The sequence below is a fragment of the Oncorhynchus mykiss genome, chromosome 16 (genome assembly GCF_057628025.1).
Source record: "Oncorhynchus mykiss isolate SJ-2025 chromosome 16, ASM5762802v1, whole genome shotgun sequence".
NCBI classification, from domain to species: domain Eukaryota; kingdom Metazoa; phylum Chordata; class Actinopteri; order Salmoniformes; family Salmonidae; genus Oncorhynchus; species Oncorhynchus mykiss.
In genome coordinates, this window is record NC_143037.1 from 20,664,746 (window position 1) to 20,690,931 (window position 26,186).

Below are 26,186 nucleotides of genomic sequence, written 5' to 3' on the forward strand. Positions count from 1 at the left end.
CTCTCGCTCTCTCTCTCTCTCTCTCTCTCTCTCTCTCTCGCTCTCTCTCTCTCTGCAGAGTCTGATGTAGCAGCCAAATATGAAAGAGGTGCCTGCAACTAGCCCTCTAACATAGTGTTTCTCCACTGAAACATCACACATTAAAGCTACAAGTAAATGATCACGCTATCACCTTTGTATCTTCGAGGATTTGCTCATAAACGATTCACTATGCCTGCTGCTACTTGCGAACTTTGAAAACCACCACCATGACCACAGCACATCCTTTACCACATTCACTCAATATTCCTTGGTGGCTTTCTCCTTGTCATACATAAACACACACATATTGAAAAAAGGTCAGGTAAAACACACGGGCATCCACACACACACGCACGTACACACGCACGCACGTACACACACACACACACACACACACACACACACACACACACACACACACACACACACACACACACACACACACACACACACACACACACACACACACACACCTCTAAGTCTGTTGATCAATGTGTTACAGATAGGCCCCTCGTGACCCTTAGACCCTGCAGCAGATAATCAATGCCTCCCTCTCAGCAGAATGATTGCCCATTCTATCTATCAATCAGGCAAATCCCCCACTGGTGCCTCAGAACAGTGGGATGGTCCAGTCAGCTAATAACATGAATGAGGGATGGGGGGGTTAGGGTTAGGGGGGGCAGACTGATAAGATGAACACTAGCATGCACACACACACACACAAAGTTGATAAAACAAAGCAATAAAGTAGGCTTTGATTTAGCTAACAAAACACTTTAAATACTAGAACTGAAAAATGTGAAGAATGTTCAAAGATGAATAAATGCCTCCTTAGAGAGCTGAAAGGGTGCTTGAGGCTGTGGCTGTCTGTGGCTGTCTTTGTGCTGGACCTTGATACCGCAGAGCACAGCATCGCCTCTGGGTTATTTTTTGGCCAAGAGTAACATCTCTGAGTGTCTTTGAGATACTCAAGGACTAGGAAAAAGACTAGACGTCTAGACAGACCTATGGCACACAATAACACAGGTACAACCAAAACTAGTGCCCAGAAGAGTGGCCCACTGATCACAGTAAAATCATCAGGTCAGGACCAACCTTCCCCAGGTAAATGACCTCATTACCACCACTACCTACAATCAATTAATTCATAACACTGCTGCACAGGTAAACCAGGAAAATACGCCACTGCCACCTCAGTAAACTGTGATCCATGATCTGACCTCACCTTCAAAGGTATACTCTTCTATGACCCTATATTGCCTGAGTATTCCTCAGTAGCATCAGTCTACTACACTTTCCACCCCAGTGTGCCGACATGCCCCTTTTCCCACTCCCCTCTCCCCTAGCAGCAGTTCTCACTGATGCCTCTTGACTTACATCTTTAGATAGACAGACAGCGGCTGGCTGCTGGCAGGAGACGGTAACCATAGAAACCCCCAATCGCTGCTTTGCTTGCTTACCTGCTCTTGTATGAGCTGAAACAGAGAGCTTCTATCCATATACTGGCCAGGGAGTTGAGAGGAGCCGCCGAGGACAAGGGCATAGAGAGGAGCGAGCGGGCTGCTGCTGGTGGTGGTGGTGGGGAGAGGGATGTTTGGATGAAGTAGAAGCGGGTACCTAAACAGTAGTGTTAGCCCCCTCCACTCCACGACGTGGCTACGTCCCCTGCTCAAAGGATGGAGAAGCCCAGCTAGCCTGATTCCTGGTGGCCCCTGGCTCTCCTGCTAGCAGTGTGGCTAACTAGCAGAGTAATCAGCAGCGTCTGTAGTGGTGGCAGGGTACTCTGTTGTGCCAGTACAGTGTGGAAGGAGGCAGCCCAGCATAACAATCAAACAGCAGATCCAGCAGCTCTCATTCACTCACTCTCCCTCCTCCCTACAGCACTGACTGCTCCCTCTCGCTCTCTCTTTCCTCTCTCTTCACTCACTCACACTGCACTGCCTGCATGCCAATGAGGTAGAGGAGGGAGGTGGCTCCTCTCGGCCAATGAGAACTGGAGAAGGAGGGGCCACTGGCTGTAGCTCCTCTCCTCACTGCAAGGAGGGCGTCTTGGAGAGGGAGAGAGGATAAGCTCCACTGCGGCCTCAGATACGGATGCACGTAGGCACATCTGTAACACAGACAGACAGACAGACAGACAGACAGACAGACAGACAGACAGACAGACAGACAGACAGAGTAATTCAACACTTAAGTGTTAACACTTAATTCAACACTTAATGCATACATCTACATACAGGCCTATCACATATTGTAACAGACAAATGTGAATAAACATCACACTCAAACACACTAGGATGCACATTGTAATTAGAATGGTGGGAATGGCGGCCGTTTTACAGGCTCCTGACCAATAATGCTATTTTCTGTCTTTTTTTGCATTGATCTTAAAGCTTTTTTGCACATAATGTTTCCACCATCGTTTCCTGTGACCCGAAAAGAGATTCCGGACATCAGAACAACAACCACTAACCTCGATTTGGACGAGGACTTCTACTTCAATGTGTCGGATGCAAAATACAGGGCCCTAATCGCCGACACTTGTAGACGGTGCCATAGTGGCCGGCGTGCAGGCACCATGGTGAGATGAATGAATCATCTCTACCCTCTGTTCTATTGGCGAATGTGCAATCGCTGGAAAATCAACTGGACAAGCTCTGTTCGAGACTATCCTATCAACGGGACATTAAGAACTGTAATATACTATGCTTCTCGGATTCGTAGCTGAACAAGGACATGGATAATGTAAATCTAGCTGTTTTTTCTATGCATCGGCAGGACAGAACGGCAGAGTCCGGTAAGATCAGTGGTGACAGTGTGCCTCTCTTTATTAACAATATTAAGGAAGTCTTGAGGTTCTGCTCGCCTGAGATAGAATACCTCATGATAAGTTGTAGACCATATTATTTACCAAGAGAGTTTTCATCTGTATTTTTCATAGCTGTCTATTTACTACCACAAACCGATGCTGGCACTAAGACTGCACTCAACGAGCGGAATGGATCAAGAAAATGCTCATCCAGAGGCAGCGCTCCTAGTGGCCAGTGATTTTAATGCAGGAAAACTGAAATCCGCTCTCCCCCGCCCTCTATCCTCCTGAATCCTGCTTACAAGCAAACCTCAAACAGGAAGTACCAGTGACATGCTCAATACGGAAGTGGTCCGATGAAGCAGATGCTAAGCTACAGGACTGTTTCGCTAGCATAGACTGGAATTCATCCTATGGCATTGAGGAGTCTACCACATCTTCACCGGCTTCATTAATAAGTGCATCGACGACGTTGTCCCCACAGTGACCGTACGTACCCCAACCAGAAACCATGGATTACAGGCAACATCTGCACTGAGCTAAAGGCTAGAGCTGCCACTTTCAAGGAGCAGGACACAAATCCGGACGCTTATAAGACATCCTGCTACGCACTCCGACAAACCATCAAACAGGCAAAGCTTCAATACAGGACTGAATCTTACTACACCGGCTCTGACGCTCGTCGGATGCAGCAGGGCTTGCAAACTATCACTGATTACAAAGGGAATCCCAGCCGAGAGCTGCGCAGTAACACAAGCCTACCAGAAGAGCTAAATGCCTTCTATACTCAATTCGAGGCAAGCATCAGCTGTTCTGAATGACTGTATGATCAGGCTCTCCGTATACCTTTAAACAGGTTAACATTCACAAGGCCGCAGGGCTCAACGGATTACCGGGACGCTGACAAGTGTCTTCATCTGACATTTTTAAACTATCTCTGACCCAGTCTGTAATACCTGTTTCAAGCAAACCACCATACTCCCTGTGCCTAAGAACGCCAAGGTAACCTGTGTAAATGACTACCGCCCCATAGCACTCACATCTGTAGCCATGAAATGCTATGAAAGGCTGGTCATGGCTCACATCAACACCATCATTCCAGAAACTCTTGACCCACTCCAATTCGCATACCGCCCCAACAGATCCACAGAGGACACAAACTCTATTGCACTCCACACTGCCCTTTCCCACCTGGACAAAAGGAATGCTGTTCATTAACTACAGTTCAGTGTTCAACACCATAGTGCCTTCCAAACTCATCACTGAGGACCCTGGGACTGAACACCTCCCTATGCAACTGGATCCTGGCCGCCCCCAGGTGATGAGGGTAGGCAACACAGCCTCAACATTGACCCTAGATTACAGCTTTATTAAAAAATGTATTCAATATTTTTTTCCCCTCATCAATCTGCACACAATACCCCATAATGACAATGCAAAAATTGTTTTTATTGTTAATAAAAAAACAAACATTTTTGCTAATTTATTAAAAATAGAAAACTGAAATATCACATTTACATAAGTATTCAGTACATAGTACTGAAGTACCTTTGGCAGTGATTACAGCCTCGAGTCTTCTTGGGTATGAACCTACAAGCTTGGCATACCTATATTTGGGGAGTTTTTCCCATTCTTCTCTACAGATCCTGTCAAGCTCTGTCTGGTTGGATGGGGAGCGTTGCAGCACAGCTATTTTCAGGTCTCGCCAGAGTCTCCCAGTCCCTGCCTCCTAAAAACATCCCCACCGCATGATGCTGCCACCACCATGCTTCACCGTAGGGATGGTGCCAGCTTTTCCTCCAGGCGTGATGCTTGGCATTCAAGCCAAAGAATTCAATGTTGGTTTCATCAGACCAGAGAATCTTGTTTCGCATGGTCTGAGAGTCTTTAGGTGCCTTTTGGCAAACTCCAAGCGGGCTGTCATGTGCCTTTTACTGAGGAGTGGCTTCTGTCTGGCCACTCTATCATAAAGGCCTGATTGGTAGAGTGCTGCAGAGATGGTTGTCCTTCTGGAAGGTTCTCCCATCTCCACAGAAGAGGATGGGAGAACGGCCAGCTCTAGGAAGAGTCTTGGTGGATCCAAACTTCTGCCATTTAAGAATGATGGAGGCCACTGTGTTCTTGGGGACCTTCAACGTTGCAGACATATTTGGTACCCTTCCCCAGTTCTGTGCCTCGACACAATCCTGTCTCGGAGCTCTATGGACAATTAATTTGACCTCATGGCTTGGTTTTTGCTCTGACATGCACTGTCAACTGTGGGACCTTATATAGACAGGTGTGAGCCTTTCCAAATCATGTCCAATCAAGTGAATTTACCACAGGTCGACTCCAATCAAGTTGTAGAAACATATCCAGGATGATCAATGGAAACAGGTGTCACATTCTGACCTTAGTTCCTTTGTTTTGTCTTTGTTTTAGTATGGTCAGGGCGTGAGTTGGGGTGGGCAGTCTATGTTCTTTTTTCTATGATTTGGGATTTCTGTGTTTGGCCTGGTATGGTTCTCAATCAGAGGCAGCTGTCAATCGTTGTCCCTGATTGAGAACCATACTTAGGTAGCCTGTTTTCACCCTTGAGTGGTGGTTGATTATTTTCTGTTGAGTGTTTGTATTCTGCACCAGACAGAACTGTTTCAGTTTCGTTCGTTCACTTTCTGGTTTTTGTTCAGTGTTCAATTTCTTTATTAAAAATATGGACACTTACCACGCTGCGCATTGGTCCTTCGATCCTTCCTACTACTCCTCGTCAGAGGAGGAAGAAGACCGTTACAGGATGCACCTGAGCTCAATTTCGAGTCTCATAGCAAAGGGTCTGAATACTTATGTAAATAAGGTATTTCTGTTTTTTATTTTCAAAAAATCTGCAAAAAAATAAAATAAACTGTTTTTGCTTTGTCATTATGTATTGTGTGTAGATTGAAGAGAGAAAAAAATGATGTATTTTAGAATAAGGCTGTAACGTAACAAAATGTGGAAAAAGTCAAGGGTTCTGAATACTTTCCGAAGACACTGTATACTAGGCGGTGGCAGAGGAAGGCCCTAAAAATTGTCAAAGACACCAGCCACCCAAGTCATAGACTTTTCTCCCTGCTATCGCACAGCAAGCAGTACTGGAGCGCCAAGTCTTTGACCAAAAGGCACCTGAACAGCTTCTACCCGCAAGCCATAAGACTGAAGAACTGTTAATCATATGGCTACCCGGACAATTTACATTGCCCCCTATATTATTTATTTATCTTAATTGTTTTGCCTGGACTCCCTTACACTGGCTCTATGCAAACTCACTAGACTAACCACACACTACACTGACACTCCAAAACATACACGATTATTAACCCAACACACACACACACACACACACACAAGCACTTTATATATGCTGCTGCTACTCTGTTTATTATATATCCTGATTGCCTAGTCAATTTTACCCCTTCGTGCATACTGTATTGCCTCAATTACCTCGACTACCTCGTACCCCTGCACATTGACTCAGTACTGGTACTTGTTTTTATTGTGTTACTATTTCCTTTTTTTTGCAAATACATGTCTTACTTTTTAACTTTGCACTGTTGTGAATGGGCTCGTAAGTAAGCACTTCACTGTAAAGTCTCCACCTGTTGTATTTGACGCATGTGACCAACACAATTTGATTTGACATTATAGCACATGCAATCGGACACACACACTCACAAACAGGCACGCATAACTGAGAGACAGAGTTTGGATGGCATACCGAATCCCCCTCCGTAGTAACACACAAATTAATACCACTGCAATAACACTTCGGCAGAAATACCTGGCGTACAATAGATCCTTATAAGTAATACCAGTACAAAGCCTTTTTTATGTTAATCCCATGCATAATGAATGTAAATGACAAAGAGACCGCTGTATGGGGGCCTGAACATAAGGGTCAGAACATTAGATTGATGAATGGCGACTCGTAACCCCATGTGTGGACAGCCGTGGAACGAGCAGTGCTATTACCAGACCTATTTCAGATGGAGCTCCCCTTAGCAGAGAACACATTATTATTCACGAATGCATACATCATAATCACTTCTCTTAAGGACAATGAGGATGGCTGGGGATACAGTAAATCCTGCCTTATGAAGTGAATTGGTGTATTAGTGTCCAATTGAAAGCTGTGGTAAGGCTGCTGTGGCTCATTTATGACCTGCTGGTGTATGAGGTCATCAATGTGTGACAACAATAAGCTATGATCCCCTCTCTGTCCCCAGTCCGGTGCCAACTCTCAGCTCCTATGGTGCTCTGCTCTGCCTCTGGCCCAGTGACAAGACAGAGACTCTCTCTCGCTCTCGCTCTCTCTGTTTGTCTCGTAATTGTACCACACACTGTGATGCTCCAGCTCTTGGTAAATACATTCAGACTAAAGGCGTCATCTTAGACAACATCAATATCCAGACCTCATTAACACAGTGAATCGTGCCCACAGGTATGACCGGAAAGCTGTCGACTTCAGGAAGTGGAGCCCAAAGGGAAAAATAAAGGAGAAATGAAGAGGTGAAGAAGGCAGGAACGCCCTGGGGTGAAGCCAAGAAAACTACCCAGAACAAGGTTCGCTGGAGATGCACTGTTGAGGCCCTTTGCACCACAGCAAACTCAAACGAATATGTCAAGTCAGGAACTGGAGAGCAGTTACAGTATGGTGAAATGTAGTCAGATCATTAAGGTCAGACATGACGCCCGATGACCTCCCACCAACGCCTCTCTCCTGTCAGTGAGAGATGGAGTGGTCTCTGATGGGTGGTCCCCTGGGTGGGCTCACACACCTGCACTCTTAGCACTGTCTGACTGGGCGTTTTCCTAATGTTGGGAACCTACTAATCTTGGTTGAATGACAGAGTCCTACACTCTCCAGGCAGATTAATGTACAGTGCCTTCACAGAGTATTCATACCCCTTGACTTTTTCCACATTTTGCTGTGTCACAGCCTGAATTCATAACAGATTCAATATGTTTTATGTTTTTAGAAACATAATTTTTTTTATTGAATATTAAACACCCCTGAGTCAATGCATGTTAGAATAACCTTTGGCATCGATTACAGCTGTGAGTCCTTCTGGGTAAGTCTCTAAGAGCTATGCACACCTGGATTGTACAATATTTGCACATGGTAGTTGATCATGCTAGACAGTCATTTTCAAGTCTTACCATAGATTTCCAAGCAGATTTCATTCAAAACTGTAACTAGGCCACTTAGGAACATTTAATGTCTTCTTGATAAGCAACTCCAGTGTATATTTGGCCTTGAGTGTTAGGTTATTGTCCTGCTGAAAAGTGCATTTATCTCCTAGCAATGTTCCCTCAATCTTTTTGCGGCTCTGAGCAAATTTCAGGTCTGCTGAGAGCAAACTTGAAAGTTGTGAAAATTCTGTGCAACTTCCAGTGTGCGTTTACTGTGAACACTGAGGCTGTACCGGCTTTAAGTTACAACAGTGGCCAAGTAGGGTACTGTGGCTATTTTATCATAATGTAGGACTACCAGGGTGGCCTACCATCACAAACAATGGAGAAAATGCATCCCATAACATTTTAACATGGAAATAGCTGTCCTGTCATTCATCCTACAGTAGCAGCCAGTGTGTGGTGTTCAATGTTGGCCTAAATTCCATGAAACTTTTGAAAAAAAACATGCAGGGCTTGACATGAACCTGTTTATCTGTTATGCCCTGGCCATAGAGAGGCTTTTATTCTCTATTTTGGTTAGGCCAGGGTGTGACTAGGGTGGGCATTCTAGTTTCTTTATTTCTATGTTTTCTATTTCGTTGTTTTTGGCTGAGTGTGGTTCCCAATCAGAGGCAGCTGGCTATCGCTATCTCTGATTGGGAATCATACTTAGGTAGCCTTTTCCCCACCTGTGTTTTGTGGGTAGTTGTTTTCTGTATAGGTGATTTGCCTTACAGAACTGTTCGTTTTTCTCTTTGTTATTTTGTTAGAGTGTTTTGAGTAATAAATTATCACAAACACTTACCACGCTGCACTTTGGTCCGATCCTCATTCTGACGAGAGACGTTACATTATCCACTTGTCCTTCAGACAAAGAGGTGACTGAAAATGTTGTTGTTTTGTTTGATGCAATAAACCACTTTACAAAATAAAATGCATTATTATTCCCATACCATTAGTACAGAGAATCAGACCAATTACACTACCCTCTGCCTATTGGCTACTTAGCTTATTCAAGCCTGTCTCAAAATAAAACACTGTCCCTTTAAGACAAAAATGCTCATTACCTGACTTGCGTTTCAAAGATGTCTAGAAATTTACACGTTTGGTGTTCTTGTAACCGCTCCCCTGTTGCTGACTACAAATGATCTATAACTGGGTTAACAACTCACTAACTAGTTAATAACTCACTAACTAGCAAAGGATATGATCACAATGTGCACACGTGGCTACATGCAGCTTTTGCTTTGATCTCAAAACAAGTGCATCTACTCACAACCACAGCTGTAAACACAGTCCAGTTCAAAGTAAATGGCACATATCCATATATGGCAATGGTCTATTTGCAGATAGGCCTACTGCAGCTCTGATTGGCTAAACCGCACTGGTCTGTGTTGAGTACGGGCTGAGTTGTGCGCAATAGAATCCTACTCCGATGCGAAGTTCAATCTTGTGTTCCTCTCCAGTGGGCTGATAGTTCCTCTGCAAGGCAGTCTCCGGGCTGCTGAGTGCTGCGCTGAGTTAGGAAGGATGCATGTTTCTTTGTAGTGACTGGGTGACTGGGTGTATTGATAAACCATCCATAGTGTAATTAATAACTTCACGATGCCCAGAGGGATACTTAAACAAATGTATGTGTAGTTGAATTTATTTAGCCAATGTGACTGTGGTCTTTTTGTTGTCATGGCCTTATTGTATGTTAAGGTGGCGTATTAATGAATGGGTTATAGAGCATACAACGTAAATATCACAACATAGGTTGTAATGTGGCTTTTTCACTGGCTTGGATTGGCTTTCTCAGTGATATTACCCACGCACCACTACTGGTTAAATAGAACATGTGCTTTCTCTGGTCTTGGTACGTGTGTTCTAGCCAACAGCTCGCAGATACAATGCAGTTAGGCTGTGCCGGTAGGCTAGTCTACATGATGAGATTATTATGGATAATATGTTTATTTGTCAAACGGCAGTCAAGCTCATCATGTCACCAGAATAAGACCATTGTTATTTATTGGGAAGGAGCATCAAGATCACTGTGCACTTTCACCACCCGGTGAAGTTCATCATCATTTATTTCATCTGTAGCCTAATAAACTGAATGGTTTCTCTAGTCGTAGTGGGAGGACCACACACCATCGTTGTGTGACTCCAAGTTTAAACGCCGATATAATGGTTATTATATCAGTATTTGCGCATAATGGCGTTTCCACTGCCACTTCTTGATTTAATTAACTTTACCTACACAAAAAGATCACACCGTGTCGAATGAACAAATGATCTGTCGGCATTTATGAAGTGGTACCGTTTCCATCACAGCTTTCGTGACTTTTTGTTTTTACATGGTATGATTGTACATGCATAAAAAGTGTGGATGGAAACGTGGTTCATGTAATCTTTCAATCTGGCCTTGAGACAAATATTTATCCTATAAAGCAACTGTGGGAGCATCAGAAACATCCCAACACTAACACCTTTCCTATCTCAAAATAGAATCTTCTATAAACTAACATTCTTGTCATGTTGAGCTCAGGACCCTCAAGACCAAAACACAAGTTGGGCCTCACTGACTGAAAGATTTTGACTTAAGCCCCCCATTTTGTTCTATTCACCTCGATAGAAAGACCAAACACAACCAGTTAGTTTGTCTTTAACAAGGACGTCAGAGGCCCGGGGGAGAATAACGAGGCCTTTCAGGCGGAGAGGAACACACGTTAATTAGACCGCCAGTCAGCCTGCACTCTGTTAACAGGCTTAATGACCCTAATGTCCGTAAGGCAGCTTATCATGGTGTGTTTCCGTAGAATGGATGTCTAAGTTTAAACGTGTGCGGTCTACACTAAAGCAGGTCTTTTTATCCAGTGTGTGTGTGTGTGTGTGTGTGTATGTGTGACCCCATATAGCAAGAGTGTCTTCATTAGCATATACAAGCCTATAAGTGTTACTGTGGGTGGGTGGATGTATGGATGAGCATTTTTCTACCAGGTTGTTCTTCATTAGAGTGTGTGTACAGTGTATCTATTACACAGTTCCGCCTTCATTAGAGTAATATAAATACTGTACGTGTGTGTGTATGTCCATCACCGTGAATCCTTCTTCATTCGAGTAATGTGCTGGCCTGTGACTCAGCCCTCCTCTAGTCTCTTTGAGAGGGCGGAAGGGTACAGATTATACAAAGAGACCAACAACCAGTAATTATTTTACATAACATTTGCAACATTCAAGAGCTAAGGGTCTCAGTGAAGGAGAGGGACAAGGAGATAGGGAGAAGGAGAGAGTGAATGAGAGAGAGAAATACTGTCGATGGATGGATGGATGGATGGATGGATGGATGGATGGATGGATGGATGGATGGGCGGGCGGGCGGGCAGAGGGTGGGCGGATGGATAGATAGATACATATATAGATACATATATAGAGGAGAGAAAGATAAAGAACTCGAACACAATCAACAAGGCCTTTGCAACTGCTGCTGAAAAGAGCTGTATAGTCGATGTATTAGGAAAGAGTAGTCATGAACGAAATACAACCGTATTAAATGGAGTGAAAAGCAAAGGTATTTTATTAACTTGTCCAATACGAAACGCTATGTTTTCCATTGCAAAATGTTTTGCAGCTAACAGGCCCCGAGATTAAGGTACAAGCTGGTTTTGGGATCACTCTCTCTGGGGTAAAGTCATCAGAGCTGAATGATGGGAATTAAGATAGATGATGCCTGACCCTCTCGCTTTCAGATGCCCAGCGATGGTTAATGTGCAGTGGGGGGAATCACCCGTGTGATGAAAATGACAGCCGAATGAATCGGGTCAGTGACTGACACAGTTTTAGTCCAAAGTGCCCTATTTTATGCAATCTTTAGGGAGGAATAGGGAGGGAGAAAGAGGAAAAATTAAGAAAGAGAGAGGGTGCAGTAGAGGAGAGGAGTGAAACCATGGGAAAGTGAGAAAGACCAAGGGAGAGAGTGAGGGGAGAATGGAGAGGAGAAGAAGAGAGTGAAAACAAGTAAAATAAAGTGAGAGAGAGGAAGAGGAAGAGCACAAACAGATATGATAGTTTGAGTTCACATTCTTGCAGTGTAAAATGCATTAAGGTTATTTTTCACAGGATGAAAAATTGCTCAAGGTTGATAGGTTTTTCCAACACCCAGACGTACACATGGGATCTGCATTGCTCTGCAAGATCTCTGCAATGTTGAAGTCCCATAGGAGGTTCTGAACTGTTTAGAATATCATGCAACGTTTTGACATTTTGGTGTCAGGGCAAAGAGATTTGTTCAGTGAGTTGAATCAAGTCTCGCTCCTTTAAAGCAGTTTCCAATGATAAGGGTAAAACTGGAATAGCTGAGGTAGTGCAATAATAAACTCTTGTTGTTTTTTTGAGTGAACAGAGTGGAGAGTACTCTAGTGTCTGGACACAACAACCAATCCAATTCACCGTGGCAACCAGGCAATCACAGAACTGCTGTGGAAGGTTGAATATTTATCCTCAATGCCTGTAACCTAGGTTGACCAGGAAGGTCCAAAACCACTGAATTGGTCTGTGTGTCTGATTAATACTGACTGTAGCAGTATCATAAATTGACCAAGAATAAAATACAGTGCCTTGCGAAAGTATTCGGCCCCCTTGAACTTTGCGACCTTTTGCCACATTTCAGGCTTCAAACATAAAGATATAAAACTGTATTTTTTTGTGAAGAATCAACAACAAGTGGGACACAATCATGAAGTGGAACGACATTTATTGGATATTTCAAACTTTTTTAACAAATCAAAAACTGAAAAATTGGGCGTGCAAAATTATTCAGCCCCCTTAAGTTAATACTTTGTAGCGCCACCTTTTGCTGCGATTACAGCTGTAAGTCGCTTGGGGTATGTCTCTATCAGTTTTGCACATCGAGAGACTGACATTTTTTCCCATTCCTCCTTGCAAAACAGCTCAAGCTCAGTGAGGTTGGATGGAGAGCATTTGTGAACAGCAGTTTTCAGTTCTTTCCACAGATTCTCGATTGGATTCAGGTCTGGACTTTGACTTGGCCATTCTAACACCTGGATATGTTTATTTTTGAACCATTCCATTGTAGATTTTGCTTTATGTTTTGGATCATTGTCTTGTTGGAAGACAAATCTCCGTCCCAGTCTCAGGTCTTTTGCAGACTCCATCAGGTTTTCTTCCAGAATGGTCCTGTATTTGGCTCCATCCATCTTCCCATCAATTTTAACCATCTTCCCTCTCCCTGCTGAAGAAAAGCAGGCCCAAACCATGATGCTGCCACCACCATGTTTGACAGTGGGGATGGTGTGTTCAGGGTTATGAGCTGTGTTGCTTTTACGCCAAACATAACGTTTTGCATTGTTGCCAAAAAGTTCCATTTTGGTTTCATCTGACCAGAGCACCTTCTTCCACATGTTTGGTGTGTCTCCCAGGTGGCTTGTGGCAAACTTTAAACAACACTTTTTTGGATATCTTTAAGAAATGGCTTTCTTCTTGCCACTCTTCCATAAAGGCCAGATTTGTGCAATATACGACTGATTGTTGTCCTATGGACAGAGTCTCCCACCTCAGCTGTAGATCTCTGCAGTTCATCCAGAGTGATCATGGGCCTCTTGGCTGCATCTCTGATCAGTCTTCTCCTTGTATGAGCTGAAAGTTTAGAGGGACGGCCGGGTCTTGGTAGATTTGCAGTGGTCTGATACTCCTTCCATTTCAATATTATCGCTTGCACAGTGCTCCTTGGGATGTTTAAAGCTTGGGAAATCTTTTTGTATCCAAATCCGGCTTTAAACTTCTTCACAACAGTATCTCGGACCTGCCTGGTGTGTTCCTTGTTCTTCATGATGCTCTCTGCGCTTTTGACGGACCTCTGAGACTATCACAGTGCAGGTGCATTTATACGGAGACTTGATTACACACAGGTGGATTGTATTTATCATCATTAGTCATTTAGGTCAACATTGGATCATTTAGAGATCCTCACTGAACTTCTGGAGAGAGTTTGCTGCACTGAAAGTAAAGGGGCTGAATAATTTTGCACGCCCAATTTTTCAGTTTTTGATTTGTTAAAAAAGTTTGAAATATCCAATAAATGTCGTTCCACTTCATGATTGTGTCCCACTTGTTGTTGATTCTTCACAAAAAAATACAGTTTTAAATCTTTATGTTTGAAGCCTGAAATGTGGCAAAAGGTTGCAAAGTTCAAGGGGGCCGAATACTTTCGCAAGGCACTGTATAAAATAAGTTATTGTCTCTCTGTGTTTCATAATTTTCCTTCCTTTCGCAAGAGGCTGAATGTATCTCGCAGAGAAATCATCCGAGCGAGTGAAACAGCGCCCCTCTGTCTCTGTATGTGTAGCCCATCTATCTGATGCTGTCTGGTCAAAAAGAGTATGGTACTGTTGCCGCCCATAGCATTGACTAGGAGCATCTGGCCTCCCTTGACAAAGCATAGCTGATTTGATGATGTTGAAATGTTTAAGTTGAAATGGTGCAGGAATAGTAGAGGCAGCTCCTGTTTTTTGCGACTTGTGGAACACCCTCCGGTGTTCTAAATAAATAGTTTTCCTAAAATTTCAGAAATATTAACTTGATTGACCATGGTGTAGACAGGTCATGTAACTGTTTGTTACATGAAATATGCTTTGTGGACTCCACAAGACAGATGTTGCTTTCCAGTTTAGTAATGAAACAAAGGCGTGGTTGAATTTATTCTGTCAATGTCTTGTTATTGTCTCGGCCTTAGGCCTATATATCATTAAAAAAAAATACATACATAATAAAAAAATAATTAACAAAAAATATCCCGGTGGCAAGGCATATGAACTAACAAGTTATAGAACAAACAACGCAATTATCAAAACACATAGGTTGCAAAATGTTTTATACATTTTTAGCTTGGCTTCCCCAGTGATTTTACCCAAGCACCCCTAATGCACTGCAGTACTAATGCTTCTGTTATCACTGGCAGAAACCTGAGCAGTTGCCCATATATTTGCGATTTTACATTTTACTTTCTATCTCGCATCTTCCTTCTGACACAAGATTAAAAACCAGACTGCCCTGGCGAAAAACATAGGTTGAGGTCACCCTAGACTGTAAGCTATATGTAGGCTAAGGTTAATACTGTTCTAGTGCCCCTTTTAGGAGGCTGCTGCCATCTGTTGGTGAGAAAAGTTAACATCAAGGACCAACTTCAGAGCTAAAGCCCGGGACCAGAAAGTATTTGTTTTCTTTCAAATATCTAAGGTGCATGGGCGGGGTTTGTACTTTTCCATTGATTCCATTCTGTTAAGTCAGGAAGCTATATGAATCAAGTGCACCTTAAGTATTTGAAAGAAAACAAATAGGCTGCCGCACGGCAAGAGGTGCTGGAGTGCCAAGTCTAGGTCCAAAAGGCTCCCCTGGACTGTTTGCATTGTCCCCACTCCCCCTCATTGTTTTTATTAATACTACTGCTACTCACGGTTTATTATCTATGTATAGTCATTTTACCCCTACCTACAGGTACATATTACCTCAATTACCTCGACTAACTTGCACCCCCACACATTGACTCGGTACCGGTACCGCCTGTATAAAGCCTCGTTATTGTATTGTGTTACTTTAGTTTATTTTGTAAATATTTTCTTAACTCTTATTTTCTTAAAACTTTATTGTTGTTTATGGGCTTGTAAGCAAGCATTTCATGGTAAGGTCTACTACACCTATTCGGCGCATGTGAAAAATACAATTTTATTTGATTTACTATTTCAAACCAGGTCGTGATATCTGTCAGTCAGCAACCAAGCTTTATGTTTGAAGCTTAACCAATGCTCACACATCATGACATTGTTAGGCTCTGTAAATAACTGCGGGTTTTCAAAATAATTCTGAAGATTAGAATGGTTTCATAACACTTAACTACGCTCCAGTGAAATATGATCAATATATCTCACCTCAACGCCAAATCGGTGCTGAAAGAGGTAGCTAGGATACATCTAGATGACCAACAGAGAAAAAGCCTTGACAGTATTGGACCTCAGCTGCTGGTCCAAAAACAAGATGCCCATTGGCCACACAACTTTACTGCATTAACTTACTGAGAGCTGTAGAATATGTAGCCTAATGTTTTCAGTGCTCGTGATGTCAGCTAAGATGTACGCTGCTCTAGAAAGGAACCTGCTACACGATGAAAAGATCAAAGGCCTTTCCTTAGAACACTGTGATAGAATGGTTATAGCATGTGATCAAATTGAAAGCGGTCCTTATATATTCAATTTCGGTGTTAAACTGGAATGAAACATACATCTGCTGAAACGACATATCAACTCAAAAGCAATAAAGGGTAAGTTAATGGTTATATCCTTATCGTGGATCAAAGGCATGGACTACAATAGCTAGAATAGTCTTGATCAGACTAGGTCTGCTGGCTTGACTGACATCACACAGGTGCTTTTCAGATAAGGGGACTGTCAGGGGGGGAGGGGGCGACAGCTGTCACAGTGGAAATAGTTACCTGCTCTAAATACCCAGCTCAGGGGGAGATGCACACACACCCTCATGCACACACACACACACACACGTTTAGGGGGCAGGAAGGTCGAGTGACTCACAAAGAGAGCCTTTGGCTGGTGCCCCATACAGACAAACTGCTCACTGTGTGGCGTTGTGTGTGTGTGTGTGTGTGTGTGTGTGTGTGTGTGTGTGTGTGTGTGTGTGTGTGTGCATGAGGGTTGTGCTGCAGGCTGCTGCACTCGTTCTCCGTCACCTGCTCACACAGACGCACGTGTTGTCACAACTGTCAAAAGTAAACACACACAGTAACAGCATGCGTGTGAGTGAACACAGAACAACTGTGTAAGGACATAACATCAAACAAAATAGTTTTACAGTGCACCTTCAGGATAATTGATTTACTCTTTCATGTGCACTTCATCTGAATGTATTCAAAAGTGACAAAAGCCTACAGAGTATCTAACTACAGTTGAGGGTCTCAGATGGAAACCTTTTCATATAACGTAATATATGTAGATCCAATTTGCTGTATTTGTTTGCACCCTAAGACAATGGTTCCATGGCAACCATCCATAACAAACACACAAGACTTGAGCAACATGGAGATTGACATTTCCCATAATACTTTGAGACTGCGGCACCGCACACCAGATCCAGGGAGGGTTTAATAAAAAGGCTAAAATTACTATTTGGCAAAGGGATACATTTAGATGTAACTAAGACTAAGAATTTCTGACACTATGCTTTAGTTCTCCTCTGAGAATATATTGACGTATATGTTGCAAACTTAGACCTCACTTGCCTATACTTCTTAAAGTACTGTAAACTACCTGACTCGCCTATACTTCTTAAAGTATTGTAAACTACCTGACTCGCCTATACTTCTTAAAGTATTGTAAACTACCTGACTTGCCTATACTTCTTAAAGTATTGTAAACTACCTGACTCGCCTATACTTCTTAAAGTATTGTAAACTACCTGACTTGCCTATACTTCTTAAAGTATTGTAAACTACCTGACTCGCCTATACTTCTTAAAGTATTGTAAACTACCTGACTCGCCTATACTTCTTAAAGTATTGTAAACTACCTGACTTGCCTATAATTCTTAAAGTATTGTGAACTTTGTTTTCTGAATATGCAAGCTTTGAAATATGTAATTATTATTATAGCTCTACAGGATAGGGGCATGACAGTCATAAGAAAAATGCTGAATAACAATTGTGTTTTCTTAACAGTGTTCTTATCATTAGGCTGCACTATCTGCAAAAGTTCATTGTTAATAAGTTAATAAGTTCTTGATTGCCTATGCCTGTCATAATAATTATTGATAAAAAAATATAATTAATAACAGAGAATAATGTATAATTATGTTACTTATTATTACTAATTCCATCATTCTAACAACCATCACCATCATTAATAAATCATTGTAAATGTCCTACATCTAACAATCACAACACACCTTACATCAGAAACACGAGCAAAACACCCAAATATGGCACTATTATGCAATGATTGCGAGGTGTTACAAATGGCTGTAGATCCTGCACAGATTCAAGTGAGGGTAGGTATGTTTACAGTAGCCATAGGTCAATTAATTTACAAACCCTACAGTTGGCGCATATGACTATTGATTCATTATGGTCTTCAAATAATCAAAGAATAATGCGATGGATTCTGTTGACCCAACAGGCCGTCCGTCCATTGTTAAAGACGTCCCTCTGTCGGTGAAAGGAGGGAGTGGCCTTGTAGCGCGAGAAGTGCGTTTGGGTGCTGTTTTCAGCACCAAACCCTAGGCACAACCCCCGACGGAAGAACTACCCTTCTTCTGACACTTTTGAGTGTTCTGTGACCATAAGAAAATGGACAAATATCGATTAAGGAGGCAATGAACGTCCGAAAGAGGTCGACCACTGTTGGCACTCGTCAGCGTGAATACGAATTTTCACTACAAACCTAACGACAGTGCGCGCGCATTCATTCGTTCATTTAGCGCGCTCCCTCATGAACACTCACTCATTCACCCACTAACCCACACATACTGTCGCACACGCATTTATAGGCTACTCATCTGAGAGAGGGAGGAGGGAGAAGAGAAAGGGTCAGAGCGAGGAAGGAGAGAGAGAGCATACAGCAAAACTGTATAGTCGTGGTCCGTCTTTGTGCAGTCTATTCCATAAGAATTTGAATACATTTTTCATACGATTTTGAATACATACGCTATGATGACTAGTAGGCTATTGGCATAACTAGGTATCCTACGACTTGAATAATGGTCAAAATTGGAAACACCACCTGCTACAATTAGCCTAAACCTGCTTGACAGTGTTATGTCACGTTATGGACCAACTGCAAAGTATGACATAAAAAGTTGTGATTCGAATATATATATATATATTAGGAAAAATAACACGTCACAATTACTTTATTGCAAACAGTCATAAATGCCTAATATCAGAAAATGAATTAAAAAGTAATATGACTTTTACTAAGGGATCCAAGATGGCGTTTGAGCTACAGGGCAAAAATATCAGATGAAAATCTGAAATAAAAACAAACAATTGCAATGTTTCCTGTTGTAACAAATGTAGCCTGTATCACTGCGCATTAAACATTTATAGCAGTGGGAAATATGTGTTGATCCACGCGTAGTCATGTTGTTCAGTCGACGCTCCTATTGACTACCAGCCACTGAACAAAAGAATGTCATCAATGCGCCCTATGTTAAATGATAGGTTTAGTTTTGTGTAGATAGTTGTCACTCACACTTGAGCGAATACCACGTCAAATATCAGATAATCTTGTTTCTTTGATGAAAATGTTGACAGATTCCGTGAATTATTATCAGAGAAGCAGATCTTTGGAGGTGTTGGCAACTTTCCTGACAATGGAGCACAGTCGCAAGAAGCATAGTGCCAGTTTGTTTATTCCCAATTCTGCCTTAAAACATCAAAGAAATTAAACGTAACCATTCCACTAAAGCCTATATAAATCTATATTAACAGCAGATGCTTTACCCATACATCAGATATCCTGTCATTTATTTATAGGAGGTTTAACAGTAAATAATCTCGACCACGTCACTCAAAGTCAATGGCCGGGCTGTGTTAGTTCGAAAATTATATCGGTGTATTAAAAGCAAAAACGAGCTGTTGCACGGGTCAAACCATGTGCATTCGTTAAAGTATTGATTCATTTTCATTATGCATTCGTCATTTGTATCGTCGGTTCTGTCTGTTTGGGTCAATTTAATAGGAATTCTTCAATATTGATAACAACGCGCAGTGCTTCGGGAAGGTTTTCATGAAATAAAAGTTTATCGGTCAGCGAATTCTATAAAAATATGAATATGCCCGTAAAGCCCAAAGTGTCTACTTTCAAGCCAGTCGATTTTGTAGACATATGCAATTCAATACTTTTTAAATTTAGCAAGAGTTCGAGGATGAAGAAACACAAACGGGACTACGTGAGTTCCATGGAGCCTGCTGGATCAGCTGCTGGCGGTTGGTGTTCTCAATCACGTCCGCGCGTCCGCTTCATAAAGTCAGAGGAACGTTTGTAGAATAAGATGCCTTAATAGAAAATCAGCTGTGACGCGCCATCGTGTGTGGCAAATTTACATCAACTTTTTGTATTATAAAGCTCTGCGTTATAGCTAACCCGGACCTTTCCAGGACTATTACAAGTTAGGAAATATTTATTTAGCAGCTTTTGACGTTTTGTGACAGACGGGAATACTTGAACTGAACCCGCATATTCTCACAGAATTCAACAACTCTCACGAGTCAACTATGGCAGAGACGGCGGCAGCTCCAGCCCCAAAGGCAAAAAAGGCGAAGGCACCCAAGAAACCTGCTTCACACCCGAAATACTCGGATATGATTAAGGCAGCCGTCCATGCAGATAAAAGCCGTGGAGGTGCGTCCAGACAATCTGTCCAGAAGTACATCAAAAGCCACTACAAGGTGGGGGACAATGCCGATTCTCAGATTAAGCTGTCCCTGAAGAGGATGGTGAGTGAAGGGGTCCTGCGCCACACCAAAGGCATCGGAGCGTCAGGCTCCTTCAAACTGGCGAAAGCAGAGGACACCAAAAAGGCACCTAAAGTTAAAACCGTTGTGAAAGCAAAGAAGTCGCCTGTTAAAGCCGCCAAGCCCAAGAAGGTTGCAAAGCCCAAGAAGGTGGCCAAATCACCAGTAAAAGCTAAGAAAGCAAAAGTGTCAGTGAAGAAAGTGAAAAAGTCCCCGAAGAAAGCGGCACCAAAGCCCAAGAAAGTAGCAAAGAAAACCAAGGTGGCCAAGCCAGCCAAGGCAACGAAACCCAAGAAGGCCAAAGCTGCGAAACCTAAACCCAAGGCCGCAGCCAAGAAAGCCGCAAAGAAGAAGTAAATGGACATTTCAGAGAGACTTATTATAATAAAAGTCACTGTAAATACTTTGAGGAAATGTTTTTCGTATATGTAATATTATTTTTGTATGGTCTCATGGGAACTTATACGTTTTTACCTATTGTTTTCCACTCCATTGATGCTGTAAAAGAGGGTCTGGAATTAAAGTGTTGGTGTGTGACAGCATTAATTGTTGGGCTACTATGTACGCTATTAATCCTCTGTGATCTTTGGAAACCTGTAGCATATGGACCTGTTAGAAAATATATGTGACACTAATCTGGAATTATTATTGTTTAGGCTATTGGAACAAGTGAATAGTTATTGTTCTCTTTGCACGAGGTCATTCTGAAAACACACGTTTCAATAGCGAGCATTGTTAAACTATACAATGTATAGAACTGTGTAGGCAATGGACGTCAGCAAGATTTTCAAGTGATGCGCAATGGCTCCAAATGCGGACTCTATGCTACTACTTTGTAAAAAACCATGTTCAATTGATTAATGCTACTACTTTGAAAACCAACCATGTTCAATTAATTCAGTCTATTTGTAATACACTGCGGACTATGTATTGCATTACTTTTGAAACTGTTTATAATACAATAAACTTTTCTCATCGAAATATGTGTCACAACTTCACGCGCATTTTAAGCATGCGTAGGCGTACATTTTGCAAACGACCGTTTGCAACACTTATTAGAATAAATTGCACAGATTACGTAATCGAGGGGCGATTGAGGAATGAAACAATTATTAACAAAATTCTAAGCATATAAAACGAGTCAAAAGGAGAGCTTCCTTGACATCTGCAACCAGCTGAAAATGTTCGACTCGTATGAAGTTATGCGCCCCGGTATCCAAATTGGTAACATAATGAATACACGTTTTATGTGATTTATACGGTTTGACTGAAACTATTAGCTACCGTTGACCTAAAAATGACATATTTGACAGAATTACCTAGAACTGGGGTCATAGAAAGCCCACTTCAAGGCCTTTTATTTTATTGACCAGATGTAGGCCTACGCTACAGTTAGAACATCACGTCTTAAGACAAAAACAGACATTAACCAACACTACAACCATACATAGCACTACCTACACAAACTGACGAAGCTATTACAGTTTTAGAACATGTGCCAATCAATTACCAACAATGGCGGAGTATTAAAAAAAACTGTGTTGTTAAATAAACTAGCCTTGTAATTTATGTTCTCAAGGTACACCTTTAAAGAAAGTACATTTGACAAATCCTGAACCAAGCCCATAAACCCGATCTAAAGGTCAGGAACTGAGTCAAGCTAAAGAAGCATCCTTCGCTAATTTCCTTGTATCATGTCTCTGTAATGTAGGCCTAAACTATAGGTGAAGCAACATTATTTGTTGAGCGGAGCATCTGTTTTAAGCCATCGCTTTTTTTCTGTCCTGCTGTACAGTGCAGATGGGATTTGGACAAGGAAAGGATGCAACCCCGAAAGAAAACAGTTTTTTTTCTACCTGGAGTTAACTCGACACTTCCATCTCCTGGTCGCTCTCCATATTTTCATGCGGTTTTCAGTGCAGTTAAAATGTTTCTAAAAGGACAAGAATATTCAAAAGTTCATTTCTTCAAAGTAGTTTAGTATTTATTTTCTATTACTTTTGAACTTTAAATATCAATATTTCAGTTATTCAGCTATGCAACTTACTGCTTGTAAAAAAGGAAAAACTCTTGGTTGGCCTGGTAGGCCTATCCTACCATTTCAACTTCACAGCTGCCTGTGCCCAAGGTAGCCTAAGTGAACAGCTATTTTGCGTTCAGTAGTTCTTCATGGCAAATATGCACTGGAGTCGGGACAGGAGTTCATTCCAAATATAAAATGTGTTTTAAAAGGTTGCCGTTTTTGAATTTGTGAAAGTTTTTGGTCACAATATAGTGACATGCCCATATAGTATTCCAAACCGCAAAGTTGCCTAATTAAATTCAGAGGATGACAACTGCTCACGTGCAAAATAGTTCGAAAAAAATAGGTGAATAAGCAGAGGGCACCTCAGAAACATTTTTTTTAAAGAGTTCTGATAGCATAACCAGTCACACCATTCTGTTAGGCTATACCTTTTACCATATTATGCATTTATGTAAAACCTGTATAAGTTTATGTGAAGTTTTGCAGAAAATCTATTTGATATTTAGCCATTTGCTTTTGGGCCCTCACATTAAACACACATTGAACCAGTGCACACTAGTGGTGTGTTTTAATGGATTCAAAGGGAAGCCAGGCTTCCCAAAGAAAGTGACAAATAAATAACAAAATAATTCATCTTTTGTCTCTCTGTGTTTCATAATGTTCCAGCTGAATGAATCTCACAGGACAAAGCATTCGAGCGAAAGAGCGCCTCTCTGTCTCCTCTCTGTGGAGGCGATCTACAGTTGAAGTCGGAAGTTTACATACTTAGGTTGGAGTCATTAAAACTCGTTTTTCAACCACTCCACAAATTTCTTGTTAACAAACTATAGTTTTGGCAAGTCGGTTAGGACATCTACTTTGTGCATGACACAAGTAATTTTTCCAACAATTATTTACAGACAGATCACAATTCCAGTGGGTCAGACGTTTACATACACTGAGTTGACTGTACCTTTAAACAGCTTGGAAAATACCAGAAAATGTTGTCATGGCTTTAGAAGATTCTGATAGGCTAATTGACATCATTTGAGTCAATTGGAGGTGTACCTGTGGATGTATTTCAAGGCCTACTTTCAAACTCAGTGCCTCTATGCTTGACATCATGGGAAAATCAAAAGACCTCCACAAGTCTGGTTCATCCTTGGGAGCAATTTCCAAACGCCTGAAGTTACCACGTTCATCTGTACAAACAATAGTACGCAAGTATAAACACCATGGGACCACGCAGCCATCATACCGCTTAGGAAGGAGATGCATTCTGTCTCCTAGAGATGAACATACTTTGGTGTAAAAAGTGCAAATCAATCCCAGAACAACAGCAAAGGACCTTGTGAAGATGCTGGAGGAAACGGGTACAAACTTATCTATATCCACAGTAAAACGAGTCCTATATCGACGTAACCTGAAAGCCCTCTCAGCAAGGACGAAGCCACTGCTCCAGAACCGCCATAAAAAAGCCAGACTACGGTTTGCAACTGCACATGGGGACAAAGATCATACTTTTTGGAGAAATGTCCTCTGGTCTGATGAAACAAAAATAGAATTGTTTGGCCATAATGACCATCATTATGTTTGGAAGAAAAAGGGGTTGGCTTGCAAGCCGAAGAACACCATCCCGACCATGAAGCACGGGGGTGGCAGCATCATGCTTTGCTGCAGTAGGGACTGGTGCACTTCACAAAATAGATGGCATCATGAGGTTGGGAAATTATGTGGATATATTGAAGCAACATCTCAAGACATCAGTCAGGAAGTTAAAGCTTGGTCGTAAATGTTTCTTCCAAATCGACAATGACCCCAAGCATACTTCCAAAGTTGTGGCAAAATGCCTAAGGACAACAAAGTCAAGGTATTGGAGTGGCCATCACAAAGCCCTGACCTCAATCCCATAGAAAATGTGTGTGTGGGCAGAACTGAAAAAGCGTGTGCGAGCAAAAAGGCCTACAAACCTGACTCAGTTACACCAGCTCTGTCAGGGGGAATGGGCCAAAATTCAACCAACTTGTCGAGGGAAGCTTGCGGAAGGCTACCTGAAACGTTTGACCCAAGTTAAACAATTTAAAGGCAATGTTACCAAATACTAATTTGGTGTATGTAAACTTCTGACCCACTGGGAATGTGATGAATGAAATAAAAGCTGAAATAAATAATTCTCTCTACTATTATTTTGACATTTCACATTCTTAAAATAATGTGGTGATCCTAACTGACCTTAGACAGGGAATTTTCACTAGGATTAAATGTCAAGAATCGTGAAAAACTGAGTTCAAATGTATTTGGCTAAGGTGTATGTAAACTTCCGACTATAACTGTATATGATGCTATCTGGTCCAAACGAGTATGACATTGTTGCTGCCCATAGCACTGAACGCAAGGGAAGCCAGAGAGCACCTGGTCTCCCTTGACAAAAAACCAAACTATACTAAACTGTGAATGGTCCTGGCGCACCAAATAAAGTGCCAGACTCAGCGGGGATTTGGAGTCACTCCTATCAAAGCCCATTGAGAGCATACATCTCTGACAGAAAAACACAAATTGTTGCATCTCGTTGTGTTGTTGTCCTCCAGTGTCTAGCTAGCTAAAATTGTCCCTTTCCTTAATTAGCCATGGATGGAGATAAGGATTTCGACTTGTGGTTTTACTTAATTCTCCATACTGGCCAATGATTATAACAGTGATTCTGGTCCAACCATTAATTCATACATTGTTGTGCTTCTGGCCTGAGAGGATGGAAGTTCAATATGTAGCCAGATGTAGAAGGCTAATGTTAACTAGCTAAGGTTACCCATGATTGGAAGGTAGGCTGGCAAGCAAGCAATTAGCCAGGTAGCATAGGACAATTTTTTTTTAAAAACATGTACTGTATGACAGAGTGATAGACTGTTTCATCTACAAGTAGGGTGAGTTAACATGTTTTTCTACTTCACAATGTCATTCACCAAAGCCCCATATACTACCCACCACTGCAACCTGTATGCTCTCGTTGGCTGGCCCTAGCTTCATATTCGTTGCCAAACCCACTGGCTCCAGGTCATCTTTTAGTCTTTGCTAGGTAAAGCCCCGCCTTATCTCAGCTCTCTGGTCACCATAGCAGCACCCACCCGTAGCACGCGCTCCAGCAGGTATATTTCACTGGTCAACCCCAAAGCCAATTCCTTCTTTGGATGCCTTTTCTTCCAGTTCTCTGCTGCCAATGACTGGAACGAATTGAAAAAATCACTGAAGCTGGAGTCTCATATCTCCCTCACTAACTTTAAGCACAAGTTGTCAGAGCAGCTAACAGATCACTGCACCTGTACATAGCCCACCTGTAAATACCCCATCCAACTTCCTCATCCCCATATTATTATTTTTTCTCCTTTGCACCCCAGTATCTCTACTTGCACATCTATCACTCCAGTGTTTAATTGCAACATTTTTAATTATTTCACCACTATGGCTTATTTATTGCCTTACCTCCCTTATCCTACCTCATTTGCACACACTGTATATATACTTTTTTTCCTATTGTGTTATTTACTGTATGTTTGTTTATTCCATGTGTAACTCTGTGTTGTTGTTCGTGTCGCACTGCTTTGCTTTATCTTGGCCAGGTCGCAGTTGTAAATGAGAACTTGTTCTCA

The 26,186-nt window shown here is 42.0% G+C and overlaps 2 protein-coding genes across 2 annotated transcripts in view; one reads left to right on the top strand and one right to left on the bottom strand.

Moving 5' to 3' along the window:
* rhbdl1 (rhomboid, veinlet-like 1 (Drosophila)) overlaps positions 1–1,974 on the bottom strand; it is a 50,315-nt gene extending 48,341 nt beyond the window's left edge. The window contains exon 1 of the mRNA XM_021565172.3: positions 1,482–1,974. Within this exon, the coding sequence (XP_021420847.1) occupies positions 1,482–1,520 (39 nt within the window). The 5' untranslated portion in view covers positions 1,521–1,974. The remainder of the gene's footprint in view (positions 1–1,481) is intronic.
* An 18,052-nt stretch (positions 1,975–20,026) lies between these two features.
* h1-0 (H1.0 linker histone) lies at positions 20,027–21,518 on the top strand. Its single transcript, XM_021565173.3, has one exon. The coding sequence runs from the start codon at positions 20,298–20,300 to the stop codon at positions 20,892–20,894; it is 597 nt and encodes a 198-aa protein (XP_021420848.2). The 5' UTR covers positions 20,027–20,297; the 3' UTR covers positions 20,895–21,518.
* The last annotated feature ends 4,668 nt before the right edge of the window (positions 21,519–26,186 follow it).

Bases quoted from the DNA above. Each gene is read 5' to 3' on its own strand.
- h1-0 (XM_021565173.3), top strand. From the start codon at position 20,298: ATGGCAGAGACGGCGGCAGCTCCAGCCCCAAAGGCAAAAAAGGCGAAG.